Below are 14,145 nucleotides of genomic sequence, written 5' to 3'. Positions count from 1 at the left end.
GGGCTGAATGTATTCTGAAAGTGAGACTAGAGAAAAATACATTGTTTTGCCCATATTAAAATCTGGTGACCTTTTTTGAAAAGCCCTGACCAACCCATACTTTGGAACAGACTTCAGTTTTGGCAGTGTAATGGCTTTTGTGTGTGAGATGTGCCTTTTGCTGTCCCTGTGTAAGTCCAATCAAATTAAACAAGTCATAAACCTTTTGAAAAATCGCAGTTCACACATTCTCAGTTAAGACTTTCTTAGGTTTTTGCAGCTAAATTCCCCAAAGGCTCTGTCTGCATTAAGGATTCTCCAGCAGGGGACTGAACTTTCCCTGCAACTGCAGTTCTGGGGTTCTGTGCTTTGGGGCTGGGCACCAGGGCTGTCTCTTCTGTGCTCTCAGTGCCCTCCCTGCTGATGCCCAGGCAGTGTGGAGGCAGAAGCTGGATGATTTGAATGCAGAAGCGGCAAGAGCGGGACTTGTGAGGGGTGAGGGAGTAGATAGGTACAGGGTGCTGTGGGGTAGAGGTAATAGAAGGAAACTGGAAATTGGGAGGATTGACAAGACTGGGTTGGACAGGGAGATAGGGATCTAGAGAGAGAGAAAGATGGAGGGGAAGACTTGGAGCTAGTGAGTGTGGGGAGACGAGTTATCTGGCAGGGAGGAAACAGTGGAGGAGTGCGGGTGATGACATGGATCTGACAAGGAGCTGGGGGTCAGGGGAGAGCTGAGACTGGCTGGGCAAAGAGACTGGAGAAAGGAGCTTGGGGGAGAGACTGGGAGCCAGAGGGGGATGGAGAACTTGGGTGAGGTTGGTGGCAACTGGAGCCTGAGTGGGGGAGACAAATGGGAGAAGGACCTGGGGATGAGGGTAAACTGGGAATGATTGGGCAAGGAGACTAGAACGGGTGGGGGGAAATTGGGCCTGGGCCAAGAAGTCCTAATGGGGAGACTGGGACTGGGATGAGAAGCCCGAGGAGTAGAAACTGGGATTGGCTAGGTGAGGAGAATGGGACTGGGACAAGGAGCCAAGATTTGAAACAAGGACAGGCTGGACAGGAAGGGGCAGAAGAGGTCAAGTGTGGGGGAAATGGGCAAAAAGAGTTGGTGCCCATTAAACCATGCATCTTTCCAGAGCCTGGAATGGAACCCAAGGTTTGTGAGTCTCACCATTCCTCTCCTGTCAGCAAACACTTGTGAAACCTACTGGCAAAGTGTGTGTCTCATCCCCCTCTAGTGCTGTTCCGCATAGAGGATGATAATCTACTACTGCCACCAGTTTCTCTGTTAGCTGAAGTGACAGAGGTCTGTGGGTTGGATCTAAAGTTTCCAACCCTGCTGATGATATGTAGGTGTCAATATGATGCCACGTGGTGCAATTTGTTTGCTCTTTTATAAACCTAGGAAATTATACACTCACACAAAACCTATGCTGAGAGCGTTATTGAGGTTGCAAAGTCAGACACTCAAAAGTTAGGAAATGCCTGGTGCATATGAGTTGTGATACCATCTTTTAATTATATGATTGCATGCTATTTATGATGTGCTATGACAGGAGAAGTTCCTACTGGAGCAGTCTCAATGCAGCCATGCTGCTGTGTGGTAAGGAGGGCACCAGACCCAATGCAGGGTCTCCACGCGCATCCCGTGGTCCCACTAGTTTTGGAGACAGTTTTTCTGTGTCCCACAGCCTCTTTTCACCTCACCACCCAGAGGATGATAGAGGGGAAACTCCATGAATAAATCCTCTCAAACATTTCCTCACACAAAACGCCCTTCCAAGGCTTCGAACCTGGGTCCAGGCTTGCCCTACCCAACTTATCGACTGATTTAGTCCTGACACCTCCTGAAAGCCGTGATAAACTGTTCAAATCATGGTGGAATGATCTAAATCAAGGCAACTATATCACTTTTTTTAAAATGAGTGATATAAATCAACTTGATGCTTTGTAAAATAATTTTGAAAATTTGTGCTATTGCAACTTTATTTTGAAATACACCTCTACCCCGATATAACATGACCCGATATACAATGAATTTGAATATAATGCGGTAAAGCAGCACTCTGGGGGGGTGGAGCTGCATGCTCCGGCAGGTCAGTGAGTCTGGCTCCGACACGCTGCTCTGAGCGGCATGTTAAGGGTGCTGGGCTAGGGCCGAGGGGTTGGATAAGGGACAGAGGGTCTTGGGGGGCGGTCAGGGGACAGGGAGCAGGGGGGGTTGGATGGTTCGGAGGTTCTGGGGGTGGGGCGATCAGGGGATGGGGAACGAGGACGTTTGGATAGCGCATGGGAGTCCTGGGGATGATTAGGGACGGGGGGGGGGTCTCTGGAGGGGGCGGTCAGGGGACAAGGAGCAGGGGGGCTTAGGGGGTGGAGGGTCTCTGGAGGGCGTAGTCAGGGGCAAGGAGTGGGGGGGGGGTTGGATGGGTTGGGGTTTCTGAGGGGTCAGTCAGGGGGCAGGGCCAGGCATGTTTGCTGACTGTTAATAACAGAAATGCTCGAGGCCAAAGCAAGTTCGTTATAACACGGTTTCACCTATAACGCGGTAAGATTTTTTGGCTCCAGAGGACCGCGTTATATCGGGGTAGAGGTGTATATAATCAGCCAAATTATAAATGCTCCCATTTCCTTTTAATGCCATTATTGGTATTGATACTGGTATTTGAATTTTACAGAACTGCTATAAGCAAAGAAAAAAAAAGAAAGTCCTGATCCTTCAAACACTTAAGCACATACATAGCTTTACTAACATGGCTAGTCCTACTGACTCCAGTAGGATTACTGGTGGTTAAAGTTAAGCATGTACATAAGCATTTGCATTGTTACCCTTTTTGGCCTTAGAAGCTAGTCAAAGTTTGGGGCCCTTTGGGTTGTTTCCACTGGGAGGAGAAAATGATGGAGGAATCTAGTACCTTTGATGCAAACTTATTTATTTATAAAGAATGTGCAAAGTCCTGTTTCCCTGAACACAGGATGAACCAAAAATAACAGGAGATAATGTTATTGCTTACTTCCCCAAGCTCCTTTTAGCCGGCTTGTCCAGGCTGTGTGTGTCTTCTCGTGTGCGCACATATACAACCCCCAAAACAATACTCAATGAAACCCCCACTTTCCAAGTTATTGGAAATCCTGAGTGGCCTTTGGTGTGCCTTTGTCTTGCAGACCATTATTCTTTCTTAATAGTGAATGAAGGACAACTGTATTACGTTTGGTTTAACAGCTATAACAGCTTAACACCCAATAACAGATGCATCCTGCACGGCAATTGTTATTTTTAATTAAAACCTTTTCTCATAGTCTTGTCATTTTAAAATAAAAAAGTAGACCCTAATGTAGGCTTCTAAAGCCATATTTAGGCGCCAAAGATTGGGATTTTCAAATGCTGCTAAGTTATTTAGTAGCTTAAGACCCATTGACTGAGAACTGCAGATCCTGATGGAGTATCACCTGGTCAAAACATTTCTCCTTCTTTGACTTGTGGAAGCTCAATGTACCAGAGAGTGGTGTAGGTGCAAATAGAGTGGGAGTGATTTACTCTTCAATTTTGTTTCAGTTTGTGTTGTTCTATCAGTAAGGATGTGAGAGAGGCTCTGAGCGTGTCGTTTTCAGTGTAAATAAGCATTTAAGTGTGAAATTTTAGTAGCAACAATCTGTATGTAAAATCTGGAATTCTTCTAACAATTAGAAATTAATTGAAAAAACAAGTGCAAAAATCCTCTTTAGCAATTTTTATGAGTATAAAATAGGAAGAAAGTAAAGAACCAGAAACACGTAAACAAAAATTCCGATTTAAATGTCAGTCATTATTTAGATTTTTTTTTTTAAATTATGTTTTAAAATCATGATTATTTTTATTTAAACTGATTCAGATGCAACAATAGAATACAATTAGACATCAAATCCAGACTAACTGCTATTTGCCATTGCATATGTAATATCAGCTAATGTACAAACTCTTCATGATGCCTTCTCTAGGTTTTATAAACGAGATGGGGAGAGTCTGGCTTGGAAAGATAATGTGCTGGCTGAGTGAATGATACGAACAACCCAATATCCTTTGTCTCGTCTTGAATGAAAATCTAGATGAGAAATCATACATAAATCTCTAATCTAGTCTATTCTAACCCATACATGATTATAAAGAATACATTACAGCCTTATAGAAATCAGTTTCTCTGTTTCCAGAAAAAACATTACCAGCCTATGAACCCCTAAAAGACATTTCAGGCTTCTCTTCATTTATTTTTGAACACATTCCAAATACTTGTTATGACTTTGTTTGACTGTTGCCTCTTGAATTTATTTGTATAGCTGATCAATAGTATTGGTATCCTTAGTCATTAACGCAGTGTGATTAGGGTGGCCACTCATGCATCCCCAGAATATTGACCATTCAAGTACTTCCGGGAACAGCATAAACCTTCCCTTGCTGGCGTGATCTCACACACATGGTGTGTGCAAGGCCATACCACCCGGGTGGGGTGCTCTTCACAATGTAGTATCCCTCCTCCCCCCTCCCCAATAACAGATGGGGGACAAACCTTAGAAAAGCAGGATTTTCTGGATCAAAACAGGACAAATGCCCTGCCTAGGTGTGATGATACAAATATTTGGGCTAAATTGGCTTTGAGAATAAATTCAAGCAGTGTTTTTTGAGGTTACTTGCAAGAAATATATAGAAAAATGTAAGAAAACAAAGGAATTAGGGACAAAAGCAAAGGGGATGTAATGTTCTGCCTGGGTTTGGAGTGCAGACCTCTCTAGTTAGATCCATAAAGCATATTTATTTGGCAGTGCTTGATATATATGCTGTCAGCATTTAGCAGCACATTTTTGTTGTTCTTAAATATCTCCATAATTTTTAAGAGGTCTTTCTTTTGTTCTTGTAAATGAAATATCTGTTTCTGTGATAGATTAAAGACTGGTAAAAATGTAATGTTACTTCATGGTCCTGATTTATAGCTATATGCATCATGGTGTGTAAAAGATAATGTGCATTGATTATTCCTGAATCTGATACAAAAGCTGTAAGTACCACACAGATTGAATCTTACTTGTGCAAAACTGCTAGTGAGATGAAGGCATGACGTGTCCTGGAGAACAATTGCTTCCAGTGGGCTGTTATGGATCTGTGTGTGTTTGCCTACAGACTGTGAAATAGCTCTTTACTTTTTGACTGGTTGCTGATTCATGCAGTGATACTGTGCTACACAGGAAGCTACTTAATGGAAAAGGGATGCTTTAAGACCACAGTTCAGCTAAGCATATTAACTTCAATGGGTCTGCACATAGTGCTTAAAGTGTGTCTAGAAAAGGGGGGAAATAATAAAAATTGCTGTGGGTCACTGAGAGATGTACTTTAAGCACTGTCTTACAAAAGTTCCTGCTCCCAGATTGATAGACCCCCAAATACACACTTTTTTTCCAGACTACTTTACGCACTGATTGTACATGTGTTTAAAGTTAAGCACATGCTTAATTGCATTGCTGGATCAGGACCTAAGTTTTTTGAAGCATGTTAATGTTGTGAAGTCAGCTAAAAAGACTTCTCACATTGGAGAGTATAATAGCTTCCTTATCTGTCCCCCCCCACTCCCCTCAAAAAGGTAATTTAACAAAAATTCATAGTAAAATCCTAAATCTAGGAGTTTTCAGTCTTAAAGTTATAAATGGACAATGTATGTCAACAGCCTGTTGCATCTAGTATTGTGGGCTCAGCACAAATCGGGCAGTTTATTTGGGTGCCTACCTGTGGACGTGGGGTGTGTAACTTTGGGCATCCAAGTTTTAAAATGTTGGCTGCATTGCCATCAAATGGCATACTAGAGCAAAGCAAAGTTTGACACCAACTTTTGGTTCCATGTGTAGAAGCATTCCATTGTTGATCAGAATACTTTCTCTGCACTGAGTGATGGAGTGACTCCTGCATCTGAAATATAGCACTGGCCTATGGATATCTCATTCCTAGAAAGAGACAGATAAAATGGAAGAACAATATAAGTGGCTGGAGAGATCAACATACAAGGAAGGATGAAAAGAATGAAATGTGTCTAGTTTGGCAAAGTAACAGCTAAGATGTGGAGGCAGGTCATAACTCCTCAGATATTTGAAGTCTTTTGAAAAAATAATAGCTAAATCAGAATTATTTCGGGTAGTAGTAAAGGTGTAAGTGTTAGTAACAGGGGAAAATGAAAAAAGGGAACATTTGGGATGACTATAAGGAAATCTTCCTTATGTTGAGAGAGATTAGGCTGTGGAATAGTGGAAGTGGTGATAATGCCATTGGCTGGGACATTTAAAAACTAGTCTGGACAAATCACACTAGTAAATTTACAATAGGGAATAATTCTGCTTTTGCGGGGAGATGGACTACATTAATTATATACTGTATATTCCATCACTAATTTCTTTCACCAAGAAAGCTTAATAATCAAGTACCTACCTGTGTGCTTATGTTTCACTTTATCGATACGAATAACATTTTACCAGTTGAACTTGCATGTTTATTTTTGTGAGTGAGCCTTGCCTCATCTCTCGATTATAAAATAGTTTCTTTGTTTTTGGATCTGATCGAGTAAACCAATAGACGATGTAACCTCTGGAGAGATCTGCAATCCCCCTAGAGTCTGCAAAAGAGAACCAGAATCTGATTTGCTGAACTGTTTGTGAATACCAACAACTCACTACACCCTATTTTACCTCTCTCTCGCCCCACTGTCTTCTCTCCCCCCAGCTGTTTTCTGATGGTCTGTGCACAGTCACGGATTGTCTACGTGGTTCTAAGTGACCCTGTGTAAGACAAGCCCTCTGTGATGTCCAACAAGTCCATATTAGAGCTGGAAGTAGATCCAAGGTCTGGTGCGTGCTTCCTCTCTTAGGAAGCAAGCATTAGTGAAAATCCAACAGGGTCCAAGAGTTGTCCTGTTACAATACACTTTTGAAGAATATTCTCACGATCTATCACAGTACTGAAAACTTCAACTTTCTAAAATCTTGGGATTGACTTTTAAAAAAAATACCTTTTGGGTTTTTATTTGCCTTCTGGTTTGTGAGCCTTCGGGTCACATTTTCTAGCTTTTTTCCGCAACCAACAAGGCTAAACACGCATTTTTGTTTTTTAAAATGAAAGCTGAGATTCTCGTGTGTTGACATATCTCCTGGAGCTTGAAGAAAAACACCAAATATCATGAGGCTCGCAATAAAATCGTGAGAGTTGGCCACAGTGACCTACATAAATCCATATACAGTAGAACCTCAGAGTTAACAACACCTTGGGAATGGAGGTTGTTCATCACTCTGAACAAGACGTTATGGCATACTTCTCAGGGCAGACTGCTTGGAGCAGGGCTCACAGCTGTGCCTGCGAACTTCAGCATTTTCACCTCCTACCTGTAAGTGGCTGCCCGGCAAGTGGGTGGTGGGGACAGGCAGCTGGTTCTAACCCCCTGGCTGCCAGGGTGATGAGTGAGGCACCCTGGGGCACCGCGGTGTCAGTTGGCACGTGGTGCAGGCTGTGACCCTTTAAAACCGAGCAGCTCCTCCGGAGCACAGTGTCAGGCAGGTGCTTGGGCTCCAGCCGCTCTCACTGCAGGCCAGGCTCCAGCAGGAGCTCGGGAAGTTTCTTTCCCCAGGCTGGGACTGAGCATGCAAGCTTATCTCCCTCCCCAGGGGGAGGGGAGAAACTGCACGCAGGAAAGCAATGAAGACCCCAGCGCTGCTGCTGCTATGCCTGTGAAACTCAGCGTCTTCACCTCCTACCTGTAAGTGGCTGCCCACCATGTGGCAAGTAGGCGATGGGAGTGGGGACAGGCAGCCTAGATGTGCCTACCTTTAAGATGCAATACAGGCACAGTACAGTACAGCTGGTGTTCTCTTTTTTTTTTTTTTGGTCTCCCCTGCTGCCTGATTGCTTGCTTCTGGGTCCACATGGTGTCTGGTTGACTGGTCAGTTTGTAACTCTGGTGTTTGTATCTTTGAGGTTCTAGTGTAGTACACTGTAGTTTTATAATGCACCAGGGGCCTGGAGAGGTTTACCAGCAATTCCACTGCTTGATGATATTTCTCAGTGCATAAGGTTATGTTGGTGAATAAAATGTCACCCTTTGGTTTCCCACACTGTCAATCCCTAGTGTCTTCAGCACAGTGCTAAACTCTCACTTTAAAAATACAAACAGTCACTGTTGGGCCTTTATTCTGATTCTTTTGGATTTGGGGTGGAAATTAAGACCGTTAACGATATGTTAGAATCTACTTCAAAATTATTGTTCATTTTGTTTCATTGACTCTTGTCTTCTGCCCATTTGCTGACTAGATAAAGTGTTAGGGGTTTTGGTTTGCAGGTTTTTGATATTTTGTGGCTTTTTCATGGTATTTGCAGACAAAGCCAGGAAGATGAATGAGTAAATTTGCATATAATCCATTAAGGACTTTCTAACATTGATTTTTTGATCCCTTTAGTCATGGGTCAGCCTTAAAGGACAGTGTGCCAAGGAGCTTAGATCTCTTATAGATTTTATTGTTTTAAACAACAGTGATTAACTCTACTAAGCTGCAAAAGCTTGGGTGCCAGGATGTTTAAGCACTGTATGCCAAAATGTCAGTTTACTTAGATACTCCTTGTTTTTTTATGCACTCCCTGTTGGCTGATCATATAAATTTTGTGTATGACTTGAATGAAAACAACACTATTTGTTCTTGCATCCTTGGCTGAGACGTCAAGCACTGGGGGCCAAGTGGTAATGTGTTTTTGTCCAAGAGGAACTGGATTGAGCCTGTTGATTGATTGATTTATCTCACATGAAGTATCAAGCACCCATTGTTTGGTGGTGACTTTCAGTTACTACCATCATTTTCTCGCCTACCAGTCCCCCATTGCACAGAGAGCTAGGATTACTTCCGGAGCCACAGAATTTACAAGGGATACTGGGCCCCAAGGGACTACTTTGCTTTACTTCAAGAAATCTTACAGTATCTTTTTTTACTGTTATTTTTTGAAAGTAGATTTTGGAAACTAAATAAAAAGAGAGACAAAAATGTGTAAAATCCATAAGGTGGTTATAAGAGAATGGCCAAGATTTCCAGATGTGCCTAGTGATTTTGGTGCCCAAACTGAGACATATTAATGAGTACAAGAATGGTCCAACTTTTTCAGTGACATAGGCTGCATGGGTAGTTGTGTGGCACATCCATGGGCCACGTAGAGAGAAAAATGGCATCCTCCATGCAATGTGATTTTGCTCATATGGTGCATGCAAGGTCACACCATGTGGCATACACCATTTTGTAGAGTGGGTCTGCTGTGGGGGCAGACACATTTGAGGGCTGGATGGAATCATCTTGTGGGCTGGATTCCGCCCACAGGCCACCAGTTGGACCAGCCTTATTGCTTTGTGCAAGTCAGGCCCCTGTTAAAGTGTCTCAAGTTGGGCAGACAAAATTCAAGGCACCCAAAATCTCTAGGCACTTTTGGGAATTTCAGTCTCTTACAGTAATCACCAGAAAAGTACCATTAGGGCTGGTTCATTCTCCTGCTACTTTCCTGGAGGTGCCCAGTAATGTCAATAGGAGCAGAAGCATAAATCCCCTACATGTCAGCAGGAGATGAACTACCCAGGCATAATAGAAAACATTAAGAAGTCCACTAGTCTCTTTTCTTAGACAGATTAGTGGGTGTTCCTCAGCTCTTGTCCATGATGATTGCTTTCTCTGCTTTTGGGGAGACATTGTCCTTCTGCCCATGTGATATTGGGTGGCTTTCACGGTTAAACCTAGAGCTCTGCATAGTGTTAGTTATTACCCAGCCAAAATTGTGTTCTGATTTCCCTAAATACATTTTCTTTTGGGGACAATGACACTGAAGTTTTTGACTCCTAAAGTAAAGGACCATGGCAGTAATTCACTGAGATACAGTGTCCTCAACCATATGTTTTACTGCTCACAAAATCATCTTATAAATGAGTATACAGGAAAAGGTCTCAGAGCTGATTAGAATCCCCTTTATCTTTTTCTCCACTTGTATAAGTTAAGGGACGAGGGGAAGGGAATATGTGAAAGCAGAATAAAATTTAGGTGCAATGAATGTAATTATTGAATATAAGTACTGTAAAGCATGAATCACTTTTCACAGGTATCTTGCAACACTTTGATCAAAAAACATGAACATCTGGTGACATTTGTGAAATTATCTTTGAACTTTGTTGCTGAGAGACAATTATGTTCTGCTTCTATGGCACTGTGTAAGAATAGGACTATGTATGGGAGAGTTAACTAACCTAATGTCATATAGGTTACTGTACTGCTTGATCTGTCTTCCCCTGCATAGTCAGCCCACCGTGATCTCATTGCTTCCTTCCTTGAGTCAGGTGAACACTTCCTTTCCATTTTCCCAAGGGGAAGTTTCTCAAATTCTGTAGCCATGTGAACATTCTACCTCTATGTTCGTAAAATGTGTCCAACTCGGAACCCTGAGTATACAAAGGTGCAGCCATCCTTAGTTTCATGTTGGATGTGGATATATATTAAAATACTGCTTTGCATTTTACTCCTTTCCTTTCTTCAACTTGTTGCAGCCTCCTATCTGCAACTCACAATTAACCCCTGGAACTCATTGCCACTAGAAATATTGGAGGCCAGGAATTTAGCAGGATTTAAAAAAAGGATTAGCCATTTAAGGAAATCCTTTTTGAAAGGTATTTATAAGGGTGATAAATTCATACGGGGTACGCTCATTCTTCAGGACATAAACCAACTGACAAGCATTAGAAGAAAAAACTTCCTCTATGATGCAGGATGTTCCATGACTGACAGTTTATGGTGATTCTTACTCCTTCCTCTGAAGCATCTAGTACTGGCCACTCTAGCATATTCAACTAGATGTCTGGCCTGGTCTACTAGGGCAATTCCTCCTGTTCTATCCTTCCCGCACTCTTGACACTGCTGGTACCAGGAGTTTCTCTGGTGTGTCTCCTACCATCAGGAATGTTCTTTATGAACCTTTCTACCTCACTGACTCTCTCGTCTTTGGAAATCTCCCCTGGGAAAAATATGTATCTTTACCCTTTTGCATCTAACTTAGTTTAGTTAATTTTTTTACTATCAGCTTTATGACTGAATACTTTAATATATTCACCAAAGAGTGTCCCAACTTCACTGTGTTTATACCATGTACAGTTTATGGTCTGGCATTATTTAATTCTATAAAGTATTCTGAGATGTATCTCCTGTGAAAGGTGATTTACAGAATAATGTTGTATTTTACTTTAGTAACGTAACATTGTTCTTTCAGACCTCAGGATATTTTGATTTTTGCTGCCTGCTCTGAAACACTGTGCTGCCTCATTTCCTTTCTTCTGTATATGTCAGCCTTTATTCTAGCATTGTTCTTTTCAGAGGATTTGAGTTATATTTAGAATTAACATAGTGCTGGATCATATTTCCCGGGGTGTTTATTTCTTGTGGGTTTACTCTCCTATTCTGGCTTTTTCTTTTTTGCATTCTGTTTTTGGTTTTTTGTTTTTTCGTTTAAACTCAGTGATTCTCCTCTTGCCCCAATGAAAACAAAATAAAGGTGCATGAGTGGACGCTTCTTAGCTGTACCCTGCTGTCTGGCATTTTCTGGACACTCACCCTTTTGTAGTAAGGAACAGATTCTTTTCATCTATTCTGGTGTTCTATCAAATAATAGCTTGCAAACATATAAACAAATATTCACATAACAGACCTGAATAGCTTCTTTGGCGATATTGTATGTATTCAGGTCTATTGGTCATGTTCTCCATCAGATGGGGGTTTGCTAAACCCAGGGTTGTGAGTTCAGTCCTTCAGGGGAGCCACTTAAGGAGCTGGGGCAAAATCAGTACTTGGTCCTGCTAGTGAAGGCAGGTGGCTGGACTCGATGACCTTTCAAGGTCCCTTCCGGTTCTAGGAGATAGGATATCTTCATTAATATAATATGGAGATTTTTTTAATATATGCCATTTGATAGATCCAACTACACTGAAAATTCAACATATTGGTACTGTGCCAAACACAGTCATCATTTTATAAATAATACATGTGCACTATTCAGGTTTTCATCTTCATATCTAGGCCATTGTTCTCATTGTCATCATCTGTAGTTTCATTCGTGTGGGTTTTGTTTTATGTTTGAGTTCAGACTACCTTGTGTTCTTGACAGATCCCGAATGGTAAGCAGAGTCAGTACTTGGAGGGAAACCTCTAAGGAAAACCCAGGGACTATAGGAAGTAATGTTAGTGATGTTCTCTCTCTGGGTGAGATGAAAAACCCAATTGCAAGTAATGTGGTCAGTAAAGATCCCCTAGCACTTTTTGCATGAATAAAGAGATGTGTGCTGGCCAAATTCTAGTTTGTGTAATTATATTCTGCCTAAGTTTCCCTTGTGATTTCAAATGCCTACAATATTCCTCTTTGCTTCCTGTCCATTGTATGCAGAATGGCTACAGAGTTGCTACAGTTGACCCCAAAGGTCTTTCACTGTGGGTGAAGTGATTCCTTACAAAGCACTTTCAAATCCATTGGAATGAAGGGTTCTCTACCTCATCAGATGCCTTTCATTTAGGATTGCTAAAGGATTCCTGCGGCTGCCCCCATCATTCCAAACAACCACCATTAGATTACATTATGCGTTAATCTGCTGACATATTTCACTTACATGGTGCAATTATTCTATCCCTTTTATGTGAGTATCTTATTTATGTGTTTGGTTAAAATATGACTAGCCAAAGCTCTAGGCACACATGCAAACTTTACTTGTACAATAAATAAATGAGACCAATGTCCAAAACTAAAATCCCTTCCAAATTTTCAGAACTATAAAATCATTAGAAAATAACACTTCAGTGTATCTCCTGGGTCATCTAGTCCAGTCCCTTGCTATTGCAGGCTACTACTATCTCTTCCACATTCCCTATTCTACATTCATCCCTTACCTGCAACCCCAGAAAAAGCCTGCAAGAAGAGCTGGCATTGCCTGGTGATCTGAGGGTCAACAAATCCAGGCTCTGGCAGACAAATAAGGCAGTAAATTTCAAAGCAGAGGTTCAAAGTACTGTGCAGATGTGTGCACACAAATGGGTGTTCGTATATCATCCGGATGTCTTGTTTTCTATCAGCAGGTTGAAGTTGAAGTTTACCGTAGGGATTCTAAGAAGCTTCCTGGCCTGGGTGACCCAGACATCGATTGGGAGGAGAGCGTCTATCTGAACCTCATCCTGCAGAAGGTTACAAGAACCTCTTTCTCTTCTGATGCTCACTTTAGTCTCACAGACTACTCATGGTTATAGGGGTTTCAAAACCAGCTCTGGTCTACAATGTAGTTTGAGGCATTTAAGCAATTAGAGAAAAGAAAAAAAACAACCGACGTGTTTCATTTTGTCTCTCTGGGTCTGAGTGAACATACTGAACAGATGAAGTCGTCATGTTTTGTTTAGATTTCGATAACTACGTGATTCCGACCTAAAAAACATAAATCCACTAATGTTCAATGAATCTGTGCTGAGGTTTGTAACCAAATGGGAAAATAGGTGAGCTTCACCAAGTGATAAAAGAAGACTGTTTAAAAAAAAAAAAAAAAAAAAAAAGCAACATCTTCATTAAGATTTGAAATGTTGATGCAACTAAGAAACCATTTTGAGCTCTTGCCAGTAGCACCACTGCATTTCCATGGAGTTGCCATTTGCCAGCTACTGGCAGCAAAAGTTTAGTAAGCCATTTCTCATCTGGAGACGTCTGAAAGTAGTATAGGTTGTTTGTTTGGTTTTGGATTAACACATGGAGTGATTAGTTAGTACACGTGTTATATTGGAGTTTTGGGGAGACTGATTATTTTTATTACAATCATTCCAGATCCATACCATATTTTGTTGATTATGATCTCAAAATGGGAGACCTTTCATTTGTGGCACATGTACTGAGTTGTGTTCATTTTCCTTCTTTCTCCACCAAAAAGACTAATTCCAAAGTTGCTCCTCAGAGAGCAATTTTCACCATTATTTTTTTATGTAGAATATAATAGAACCATTTCACTGCAAGTCAGAATTCTGAGATTATCAACACAGCTGGGAAAGGTTTGTTGCAAGGTTTGTTTTCTCAGATTACGTGGCAGGGAACTTTATGGCTGTGGATATTTCCTGGATGTT

General features: G+C 41.6%; 1 protein-coding gene across 2 annotated transcripts in view; it reads left to right on the top strand.

Moving 5' to 3' along the window:
• Nucleotides 1–14,145, top strand: part of KIAA0930 (KIAA0930 ortholog) — a 162,873-nt gene that overhangs the window by 122,964 nt on the left and 25,764 nt on the right. Inside the window, exon 4 of one of the 2 annotated variants that reach the window (XM_054038260.1) lies at nt 13,123–13,227. In XM_054038260.1, the coding sequence (XP_053894235.1) occupies nt 13,123–13,227 (105 nt within the window). Of the gene's footprint in view, nt 1–13,119; nt 13,228–14,145 lie in introns of both variants that reach the window. The other variant, XM_054038253.1, reaches the window with a different exon arrangement.

The sequence above is a fragment of the Malaclemys terrapin genome, chromosome 1 (assembly GCF_027887155.1).
Source record: "Malaclemys terrapin pileata isolate rMalTer1 chromosome 1, rMalTer1.hap1, whole genome shotgun sequence".
NCBI lineage: Eukaryota > Metazoa > Chordata > Testudines > Emydidae > Malaclemys > Malaclemys terrapin.
Note: the sequence above shows the minus strand (reverse complement) of the source record. Positions and strands in the feature narration are given on the sequence as shown.